At 45.0% G+C, this 12,183-nt stretch overlaps 1 protein-coding gene across 1 annotated transcript in view; it reads left to right on the top strand.

The window, feature by feature from the left end:
• The window catches only part of LOC134343732 (uncharacterized), an 86,816-nt gene that overhangs the window by 21,227 nt on the left and 53,406 nt on the right, over window positions 1–12,183 (top strand). The window contains exons 4-5 of the mRNA XM_063042482.1: window positions 2,024–2,110; window positions 3,850–3,984. Coding sequence (XP_062898552.1) covers window positions 2,024–2,110; window positions 3,850–3,984 — 222 coding nt within the window. The remainder of the gene's footprint in view (window positions 1–2,023; window positions 2,111–3,849; window positions 3,985–12,183) is intronic.

The raw sequence follows: 12,183 nt of genomic DNA, 5'->3' as shown, positions 1-12,183 counted from the left end.
GTGGATTACAAAGTACAGCAGGAGATAGAAAAGGCGTGTCAGAAGGGCAATGTCATGATAATCGTTGGGGATTTCAACATGAAAGTGGATTGGGAAAACCAGGTCAGTGATGGACCTTAAGAGAGAGAATTAGTAGAATGTCTAAAGGATGCCTTTTTAGAACAGCTTGTTGTTGAGCCCACTAGGACCTCGGCTGTGCTGTGGTGCAATGATCCGGAGGTGATAAGAGAACTTAAGGTTAAGGAACCCTTAGGGAACAGTGATCACAATATGATCGAGTTCACATTGAAATTTGACAAGGAGAAAATAAAATCCAATATGCCAGTATTTCAGTGGAATAAAGGAAATTGCAATGGCATGAGAGGGGAACTGGCCAAAGTTGACTGGAAAGAGACGTTTGCAGAAAAGACAGCAGAGCAGCAATGGCTGGAGTTTTCTGCAAAAAATGAGGGAAGTGCAAGACAGATATATTCCAAATAAGAAGAAATTTTCGAATGGAAGAAGGACACTACCATGGCGGACAAGTGAAGCCAGAACCAAAGTAAAAGCAAAAGAGAGGGCATGCAGGAAGCCAGAGCTCGTGGGAAGATAGAGGACTAGGGAGCTTTTAAAAACATGCAGAAGGAAACTAAGAAGGCCATTCAGAAGGAAAAGATGAATAATGAGAGGAAGCTGGCGACTAAAATCAAAGAAGATACTAAAAGCTTTTTTAAGTATATAAAGAGTAAAAGAGAGTTGAGGGTAGATATAGGACCAATACAAAATGACGCTGGAGATATTATAGTGAGAGACACAGAGATGGCAGAGGAACTGAATGTGTATTTTGCATCAGTCTTCACAGTGGAAGACGTCTGCAATATACTGGACATTCAAGGGTATCAGGGAAGTGATGTATGTGTAGTGAAAATTACGACTGAAAAGGTGCTCAGGAATGGTCTGAGGGTGAATAAATCTCCTGGACCTGATGGAATGCACCCTCGAGTTCTGAAGGAAGTAGCTGGAGAGAATGCAGGCATCAATGATGATCTTTCAAGAATCAATAGATTCTGGCATTGGGCTGGATGACTGGAAAATTGCAAATGTTACTCTGCTATTTAAGGGTGGGAGGCAGCAGGAAGGAAACTATAGACCTGTTAGCCTGACATCAGTAGTTGGGAAGTTGTTGGAATCGATTGTTAGGGACGAGATTATGGGGTACCTGGAGGCACATAACAAAATAGGCCAAAGCCACCATGGTTTCCTGAAAGGAAAATCCTGCCTGACAAGCCTACTGCAATTCTTTGAGGAAATTACAAGCAGGGTAGACAAAGGAGATGCAGTAGATGTGGTGTACTTGGATTTTCAGAAGGCCTTTGACAAGGTACTGCATTTGAGGCTGCTTAGCAAGATAAGAGCCCATGGAATTACAGGGGAGTTGCTAGCATGGGTGGAGCATTGGCTGGTCGGCAGAAAACAGAGAGTGGGAATAAAGGGATCCTATTCTGGCTGGCTGCCAGTTACCAGTGGAGTTCCACAGGGGTCGGTGTTGGGACCACTGCTTTTTACGATGTATGTCAATGAATTGGACAACAGTATTAATGCATTTGTGGCTAAATTTGCTGATGATACAAGGATAGGTGGAGGAGCGGGTAGTGTTGAGGAAACAGAGAGCCTGCAGAGAGACTTAGATAGTTTAAGGGAATGGGCAAAGAAGTGGCAAATGAAATACAATGTTGGAAAGTGTATGGTCATTCACTTTGGTGGAATAAATAAATAGCAGCTGTGAAGACCAGGTTGTTGGGTATACCTAGGGCAGAGCTTGAGAGCCTCCTCAGCCTCCTAATGAACTATAGCCACTGTGATTCTCCACAATTGCATCAATATGTTGGGCCTGGACTGGATCTTCAGTGATGTTGACACCCAGGAATGGTACATGTTTGACCATCAAATCCTGTTTGGAAAGTCATAAATCAGCTCCCAGTCTGTGTTGGCATGTGGTGCTGTGCTGTACATAGTTCTGCAGTCACCTCTAACCTTCTGATAGGTGTCACTGGTGTGAAGATCCGTCAGCCTGTGTACAGGGGCTTCGATGGAGACTCAGTTGAGAATCAAGATGTCCAGAACTGTACAGGTAGGAACATATATCTCAGCATTTTAAATCAAAGAACTGTGCACATTCCCAGGCCATGTTTTGCTGTCACTTACTGTTCAGTACAGAGTCATAGAAACGCAGAGCACTTCACCACAATCAGAATACAAGGATATCCCTTTACAATGGAACAATGGAGGGCTATGTAGGAGGGAAGGGTTAGATTGATCTTAGAGTAGTTTAAAAAGCCAGCACAGCGTCGTGAGCTGAAGGGCCTGTACTGTGATATAGTCAATGTTAACGGAAATTAGAAGTAATTTCTTTAGCTGGAGGGTGGTGAATCTGTGAAATTCAGTGCAACAGCTGGCTGTGAAGGCAAAGTCACTGGATTTGTTCAAAGCAGAAGTTGATAGGTTCTCAATTAGTAAGAGTGTCAGAGCTTATGGAGAGAAGGCAGGAGAATGGTATTCAGAGGGATAATAAATCAGCCATGGTGGAATGGTGGAGCAGACCTGATCAGCCAAGTGGCCCAGTTCTGCTCCTATGCCTTATGGTCTTTATGTATAGTTTTTCATAAATCCAGTTGTAGTTCTTTATTTTCCTGTAAAGGCCTACGAGAAACTGAACCTCAAGGCAGAATGTGGTGACATGTACCTTACGAGCTTTCAGAATAAATTTACTTTGAGTTTGATAAATGCCCTGAAAGGTCTTGACAGGTTGCACGGGCAGAAGATTTCTCCCTGTTTCTCTGAGAACAGTGAGTCTTTGTAATTCCCTTTTATAAATGGGGGTGGGTGCAGAGTCTTTGAGTGTTTTTCAGGCTAGGGGAGGATAGGCTGAAAAATGACAGATGGAATGTGATGTGGACAAGTGTGAAGTGTTGCACTCTGGGGGACAAAGCAGTTAGGACTCACACAGTGAACTGAGGAGTGCAGTACAACAGAGGGATCTGGGAATACAGATGCATAATTGCCTGAAAGTGGCGTCATAGGTAGGTGGGATCACAAGGAGAACTTTTGTGGCCTTCACAGATCAAAGTATTGAGTACTGGATTTGGGACGTTATGTTGAAGTTGTATGAGATGTTGTTGAGGTCTAATTTAGAGTACTGTGTGCAGTTTTGGTCATCTAACTACAGGAAAGATGTAACTAAGATTGAAAGTGTACAGAGAAAATTTACAAGGAAGTTGCTGGGACTTGAGGACCTGAGTTATAGGGAAAGATTCAACAGGTTAGGACTTTACTCCCTGGAGCGTAAGAGATTCAGGGGAGATTTAATAAAGGCTTACAAAATTATGAGGAGTATAGATAGGGTAAATGCAAGCAGGCTTTTTTCCACTGAGGTTGGGTGAGACTAGATTAAGAGTGAAAGGTGAAATATTTAAGAGGAACATGAGGGAAACTTCTTCACTCAGAGGGTGGTGAGAGTGTGGAACGAGCTGCCTGCACAGGTGGTGGATGCGATTTTGATTTCAGCGTTGAAGAGAAATTTGGATAGACATATGATGGGCTATGGTCCGTGTGCAGGTCAATGGGTCTAGGCAGGTTAATAGTTCATCACAGACTAGATGTTTCAGTGCTGCAGTGCTTTATGACCTGATGACAAATGAGGTGAAGGGTCACCACAGGTAGATTGGAATTTGGCTAAGGTCAGATTCGCCACGAAGTTATTTAACAGCAGGGCAGGCATGGGTGGGAGAAACGGTCTGTGTTTGATGTCAGGTTATTGACAAATATTACTGCAATGGTTCCTGTTCTAACTGGCTATGTTTACCCTCCTAGTCCCCTTGTGCTTGCCTGACAGTCAATGTTCCTACCAATCAGCGATCATCCAGAGCCCCAACTACCCAAGCACCTACCCAGCCAATCGGGGCGTCTACTGGTTCCTCAAGCTGACCACTAACATCAGTGTAGATGGTGAGTACGTGTAACAGGCAAACCACTTCTCTTTGTTGTACGCCATAGCAACAGTGACACAAATTCCAGCTGTTCAAGATTTTAGCAGTTTTTTCATTTACTTGGAGGCAGGGTGCAGAACAAGCCTTCCAGCCCTTCGAACCACGCAACCCCCTGATTTAACGCTAACCTAATCACGGGACAATTCACAAAGACCATTTAGCCTACCAACCGGTACGTCTTTAGATTGCAAGAGGAAACCAGAGCACCCGTAGGAAACTCACGCAGTTCCGGGGAGGACATACGAACTCCTAACAGAGGGTGCGGGGGTAGAGCTTTAACGGCCATGGCTGCTACGCTACCACGGTTGATTTGGTCAACGTGGGCAGTGAACAAGCAAAGAAGTCACTATAAATCTATATGAAGAGATCTATATTGAATTCAGAAGGGCACCATGGCAGTCCAGTGGTAAACGAGGCACTATTACAGCTCAGAGCGCCGGAGCTTGGAGTTTAATTCCGGCGCTGCTCTGTAAGGAGTCTCTGTGCGTTCTCCCTGTAGAATGCATAGGCTCTCTCCCCATCCTCCAGTTTGATCCCACAGGGCAGGTCATTGTAAGTTGTCCTGTCATTGGGTTAGGAATCACTCGGGGTTGTTCAGGGTGGTGGGGGTGTGGCTGGAAGGGCCAGGAAGCCAGACTCCTCGCTGCGTCTCTAGATCAATAAATACATATACAGGGGATATTCGGCAGATGCTGGATACCCAGGGTAAAAACACAAAATGCTGCAGGAGCTCAGCAGGTCAGGCAGCAGCCATGGAGATGAACAAACTTCTTTGTTTTGGCTCAGGGCCTCTCCTTCAGCATTTTTTTGTGTGTGTATAAATCCATAGTTTTGCCTTAACTGGAGTAAAGGGTGTCACAGTGATGGGTACAGGGTGCCACAGTGAAAGATACAGGGTGTCACAGTGATGGATACAGGGTGTCACAGTGATGGATACAGGGTGTCACAGTGATGGGTACCGGGTGACAGACTGTCAGGTACAGGGTGACCCAGTGATGTTGTAGGTACAGGATGAGAGTGGTGCTGTAAATATTGCCACTGGCTCACAGGTGCAGAACCCTGCGTTTCAGCCACTGTCTTTGTGGAGTTTGCATGTTCTCCTCCTGAACTCCCTTCTGGATTTTGTTCGACCCGGTGACATCGATCAAGAGATTCTTCAGAAGTCACCAATAAGGCGTAAGTCTTTTAATGATAGACCTTTTATTCATTCTTCCTAACAGTGTGATTGATAACGTTAACCAATTTACTTTCCTGTGAGAAAGTGAGAGAGAACAAAGCACAAAGAAAGACAGGATATAGATGAGAATTAGGAAGTTGTGGTAGACTTACACAATTGTGTGAAATTTGGTTTGGTGCGTTCGATGAGTGGATACAGAGGACACTCACTACTGGTAAGTATGTTAACTGTTTATTGACAGGACAAGACAGACACTAAGCATTCGGTAACTATTACACTCAGTTACAAATATTTATTTAAAGTATGCGCTCGGATCCTTTCTCACTGCAACACAGTACAGCGTGTGCCCGAAACGACAGAGACCACGTGTTTTCCGCGCGTCCCCCGGATTTTACACTTTACCTGCACCATGACGTCATCAGCTAAATGGCCGCCCATGAGAGGCTGCAATGCTCCTTCAACAGGCCAATCCCTCGCTTGCACAGGGGAGTAGCTTTCGATGAGCAGGTAATCTCAACTGCAACAGCCCACTTGCTCACGAGAGAGAGAAAGGACATTCCAGTGATCAGAATTGGCCTATGATAGAGGACACTCAGTATGGTATCAGGGCGGTTGCTGTAATGCTATTACACTGCCGGCTGTAGATCAGGGTTCAATTCCCACTGCTGTCTGTAAGGAGTTTGTACGTTCTCCCTGTAACTGTGTGGGTTTCCTCCGGGTGCTCTGGTTTCCTCCCATAGTCCAAAGACATATGTGTTAGTAAGGGTTAGGAAGTTATGGGTGTGCTATGTTGGTGCCAGAAACATAATGACACTTGTGGGCTGCCCCCAGCTCATAGAGTCATACAGAAGTACAGCACAGAAACAGGCCCTTCAGCCCATCTAGTCATGCTGAAGCCATTTAAACGGCCTATTCCCATCAACCTGCACCAGGACAATAGACCTCCTATTCCTACTGTCCATGTACATATTCAAGCTACTCTTAAATGTTGAAATTGAGCTCACATGCACCACACTCTCACAATCCTCTGAGTGAAGAGGTTTTCCCTCATGTTCCCTTTAAACTTCTCACCTTTCCTCCTTAACCCATGACCTCTGGTTGTAATTCCACCCAACCTCAGTGAAAAAAACCTGCTTGCATTTTCCCTATCTATACTCGACATAATTTTGAATACCTCAGTCAAATCTCCTCCCAGTCTTAGAAACATAGAAACATAGAAAACCTACAGCACAATACAAGCCCTTCGGCCCACAAAACTGTGCCAAACATGTTCCAACCTCAGAAATTACCTAGGATTGCCCGTAGCCCTCTATTTTTCTGAGCTCCATGTACCTGTCCGGGAATCTCTTAAAAGACCCTATCGTATCCGCCTCCACCACCGTCGCCGGCAGCCCAGTTCACGCACTCACCACTCTCTGCGTAAAAAACTTACCCCTGACATCTCCTCTTTACTTGCTTCCAAGCACCTTAAAACTGTGCCCTCTCGTGTTAGCTATTTCAGCCCTGGGAAAAAGCCTCTAACTATCCACACGATCAATGTCTCTCATTATCTTATACACCTCGATCAGGTCACTTTTTATCCTCCGCCGCCCCAAGGAGAAAAGGCTGAGTTCACTCAACCTATTCTCATAAGGCATGCTCCCCAATCCAGGCAAAATCCTTGTAAATCTTCTCTGCATCCTTTCTATGGTTTCTACATCTTTCCTGTAGTGAGGCGACCAGAACTGAGCACAGTACTCCAACAGGGGTCTGACCAGGGTCCTATATATCTGCAACATTACCAAGGCCTTCTCATGGCCCCTTCTGGCTCTCCTATTTTCATTCTTAAGCTCCTTCCTGCTAGCCTTATAATCTTTTAGATCTCTATCATTACCTAGTTTTTTGAACCTTTTGTAAGCTCCTTCTTGACCAGATTTACAACAGCCTTTGTACACTATGGTTCCTGTATCCTACCGTCCTTTCCGTTTCATTGGAACATACCTATGCAGAACGCCACGCAAATATTCCCTGAACATTTGCCACATTTCTTCCTTACGTTTCCCTGAGAACATCTGTTTCAATTTATGCTTCCAAGTTCCTGCCTGCTAGCCTCATATCTCCACTTACTCCAATTAAACATTTCCCTAACTTGTCTGTTCCTATCCCTCTCCAATTCTATGGAAAAGGAGATAGAATTGTGATCACTATCTCCAAAATGCTCTCCCACTGAGAGATATGACACCTGACAAGGTTCATTTCTCAATACCAGATCAAGTACAGCCTCTCCTCTTGTAGGCTTATCTACATATTGTATCAGGAAACCTTTCTGAACATACCTAACAAACTCCACCTCATCTAAACCCCTTGCTCTAGGGAGATACCAATCGATATTTGGGAAATTAAAGATCTCCCACTATAACAACCCTGTTATTATCACACCCTTCCAGGATCTGTCTCCCTATCTGCTCCTTGATGTCCCCATTATTGGGTGGTCTATGAAAAACACCCAGTGGAGTTATTGACCCCTTCTTGTTCCTAGCTTCTACCCACAGGGATACAACGTAGACAATCCCTCCATAACTTCCTCCTTTTCTGCAGCCGTGACACTATCTCTGATCAACAGTGCCATGCCCCCACCCCTTTTGCTTCCCTCCCTGTAATTTCTGAAACATCTAAAGCCTGGCAATGAAAGTAACCATTCCTGCCCCTGAGCCATCCAAGTCTCTGTAATGGCCACAACATCATAGCTCCAAGTGTTGATCCATGCTCTAAGCTCATCCGCTTTATTCGTGATACTCCTCGCGTTAAAATAGACACATCTCAAACCATCAGTCTGAGCATGTCCCTTCTCTATCACCTGCCTTTCCTCCCTCTCACACTGTCTCCAAACTTTCTCTATTTGTGAGCCAACCGCCTCTTCCTCTGTCACTTCAGTTCAGTTCCCACCCCCCAGCAATTCTAGTTTAAACTCTCCCCAAAAGCCCTTGCGAACCTCCTGCCAGGATATTGATCTCCCTCAGATTCAAGTGCAACCCATCCTTTTTGTACAGGTCAAACCTGCCCCAAAAGAGGTCCCAATGATCCAGAATTCTGAATCCCTGCCCTCTGCTCCAATCCCTCAGCCACTCAGTTATCCTCCACCTCATTCTATTCCTGTACTCACTGTCACGTGGCGCAAGGAGTAATCCCGACATTACTACCTTTGAGGTCCTGTTTCTCAACTTCCTTCCTAACTCCCTGTAGTCTGTTTTCAGGACCTCCTCCCTTTTCCTACCTATGTCATTGGTACTAATATGTACCACGACCTCTGGCTGTTCTCCTTCCCACTTCAGGATATCGTGGACGCGATCAGAAACATCCTGGACCCTGGTACCTGGGAGGCAAACTACCATCTGAGTTTCTTTCCTGCATCCACAGAATCACCTGTCTGACCCCGTAACTATAGAGTTCTCTATCACTGCTGCCATCCTCTTCCTTTCCCTACCCTTCTGAGCCACAAAGCCAGACTCCGTGCCAGAGGTGTGACCACTGTTGCTTCCCCCAGTTAGGCTGTCTACCCCAACAGTACTCAAACAGGAGTACTTATTGTTCAGGGGGACAGCCACAGGGGTACTCTCTAGTATCTGACTCCTGCCCTTCCCTCTCCTGACTGTTACCCACTTCTCTGTCTCCCCAGGTCCCAGTGTGACTACCTGCCTACAGCTCCTATCTATCACCTCCTCACTCTCTCTGAGCAGACGAAGATCATCGAGTTGCATCTCCAGTTCCCTAAGGAGCTGCAGCTCAACGCACCTGGTGCAGATGTGGTCATCCGGGAGGCTGGGAGCCTCCAGGACCTCCCACATCTGACACCGAGCACAGGACACCAACCTCACACATATACTTCCTGTCTGTATTCTACACAGATAACCTACCTCTCCTCAAACCATTATCGCCGAAGCCCTGTTGAGCCAAAGCCCACCCACTCTGTCTCCCTCTACTCTGTCACCCGCTCCTCTAACACCCACTCTATAAAGCTGTTCTATGTTTTAAGGGATAATCTCCTGACATATTCAATCTTTCCTTATAATTCAGGTCCTCCAAACCCTGCAATATTCTTGCAAATTTTCTCTGTATTCTTTCAACCTTATTTACATCTTACCTGAAGGTAGGTGACCAAAATTGCAGACAATACTTCAAATTAGGCCTCACCAACATCTTATACAACCAATATAACATCCCATCTCCTTTACTCAATACTTTTATTTATGAAGGCCAATGTGCCAACAGTTTTCTTTACAACCCTGTCTTCCTGTGACACCACTTTCTATGAATTATAGCCCTGTATTCCCATATCCCTTTGTTCTACCACACTCCTCAGTGTACTACCATTCACTGTGTAAGACCTATCCTGGTTGGTCTACCAAAGTGCAACACCTCGCACTTGTCTGCAATAAATTCCATCTGCCATTTTTCTGCCCATTTTTCCAGCTGGTCCAAATCCCACTGCAAGTCATGATAAACTTCCTCACTGTCCAATCTTGGTGTTATCCACAAATATGCTGATCCAGTTAACCACATTATCATCCAGATTGTTGATATAGATGACAAAGAACAATGCACCCAGTACTGATCCCTGAGGCACACCACTAGTCACAGGCCTCTAGTCAGAGAGGCAGCCACCTTCTACCACTCCATGGCTTCTCCCACAAAGCCAATGTCTAATCCAATTTACTACCTCATCCTGAATGCCAAGCCACTAAAACTTATCAACCAACCTCCCATGCGAGTCTTTGTCAAACATCCATGTCGACAACATCCACTGCCTTGTCTTCATACATTTTCCTGGTAACTTCCTCTAAGATTAGTTAGAGATGACCCACCATGAACGAAGCCATCTTGACTATCCCTGATCAGTCCCTGTCTATCCAAATACTTATATATCGGGTCCCTTAGAATACCTTCCAATAACTTTCCCACTGGTGATGTCAGACTCACCAGCCTATAATTCCTGGTTTCTGTTTAGAGCTTTCCTTTAACAGCAGAACAGCTTTGGCAATCCCCAGCTATGTGGTACTTCTCCTGTCATTAATGATGATTTAAATATCGTTGCTGGGGCCCCGGCACTTGCCTCTCCTGGGTCCGAGGGAACACTTGTCAGGCCCTGGGGAATTTATTACAAAACAGCAAGCTCCACGATCTATTCCAGCTGCTACCATCTGGGAAGCGGTACCGCAGCATAAAAGCCAGGACCAACAGGCTCCGAGACAGCTTCTTCCACCAGGCCATCAGACTGATGAACTCACGCTGATTTGAATGTACTCTATATTACATTGACTGTTCTATCTCATAAATTATTATAAATTACTATGATTGCACATTTAGATGGGGACGTAATGTAATGATTTTACTCCTCATGTATGTGAAGAATGTAATAAAGTCAATTCAATTCAACCTCCTTCTCTATAATCCATATAGAAGCCGATGCTGCTTTGCCTTACTTCTATAGACTCTGCATCGTTCTCCTGAGTAAAAACAATACAAAAAAATTATTTACCATCTCCCCCATTTCTTTGGGCTCCCTGCGTAGATTACCATTCTGGTCTTCCAGAGAACCAGTTTTGTCCCTTGCAACCCTTTTGCTCTTCATATATCTGTGGAATCCCTTAGGATTCTCCTTCACCTTGTCTGCTAGAGCAACTTCTTTTCATCCTCCTGATTTCTTTCTTAAGTGCTCTCTTGCATTTCTTATACTCTACTAGCACCTCATTTATTCCTACTGGAGTATACCTCCTGTATTTTCCTTAAGCAGGGCCTCCAGATCTCTTGTAACCAAGGTTCCCTACACTTGTTATATTTGCCTTTTATTCTGATAGTCACACACAAGCTTTTGTACTCTCAAAATTTCACTTTTGAAGGCCTCCCACTTACCAAGTACACCTTTTCCAGAAACTGGCCTGTCCATATCCACACTTTCCAGACCTTTCTGATGCCATCAAAACTGACCTTTCTCCAGTTGCATATTTACTTTAAAACTAATGGCATAGTGGTCAGTAGTTGCTAAGTGTTCCCCGACACAAACCTCTGTCACCTGACCTGTCTCATTCCCTCACTCACAGCAGATCAAGTATTGCAAACTCTCACGTTGGGACTTCTGCAGATTGATTCAGGAAACTTTCCTAAACACATTTCATAACTCTATACCATCCAGTCCTTTGACAGTATGGGAGTCCCAGTCTATATGTGGAGAGTTACCTACCTACCATAACCATAACAACCATCTGCGAGCTCTCTACAAATTTGTTCCTCTAATTCCGGCGGACTGTTCGGTGGGTGGCCTATAATGTAGCCCCATTAACGTGGCCATCCACAGTCTGTGTTGATCATTGACGCAAACCATACGTATGTTTTGATTTACACATGACAAATAAAACTAATCTTTAATGAAATTATCAGGTTCAGAAGCATGACACAGATGTAGAGAAACTTCTAGAAAAATACAGTCTCAGCTCTACTATAGTTACCGAACAATATACCACAATTACACACATATACACTCAATAGACACTTCATTAGATATTGGAGTTCCTCAGATACTCAAACCATCCCATCTGGCACCAACAATCATTCCACGGCCAAAGTCACATGGATCACATTTCTTCTCCATTCTCATGTTTGGTCAGAAATGTATGCAAGAATGTGGTGGTGGTTGTCTGCCATGACCACAATGACAGGAAGTTTTTAAAGTGGAAAAGCAGTTCCACCCTCTCGACCAGGTCCAGTGGTATGAACAAGCATCACAACTGAAGTCTTCCTTGGTTGCAGTGGACGACCATGACATCTTCGGTGTCTCGTCATGCCCTTCGCTCTCCACCGAGCATTGCAGTAGCACTTTCTGGGCCGTTGGCTCTCATGTAGATCTCATCCACCCAGTTGACTAGGACAGGCATGTCCCTGTCTCACCAGGGTATGAGGCCACCGGCTACCCTCACCTGGTCTAGCCTGCCTGTTGAAGTGGTGTAC

Source organism: Mobula hypostoma, chromosome 3, assembly GCF_963921235.1.
Source record: "Mobula hypostoma chromosome 3, sMobHyp1.1, whole genome shotgun sequence".
NCBI classification, from domain to species: domain Eukaryota; kingdom Metazoa; phylum Chordata; class Chondrichthyes; order Myliobatiformes; family Myliobatidae; genus Mobula; species Mobula hypostoma.
This window is presented reverse-complemented; position numbering and strand designations above follow the sequence as displayed.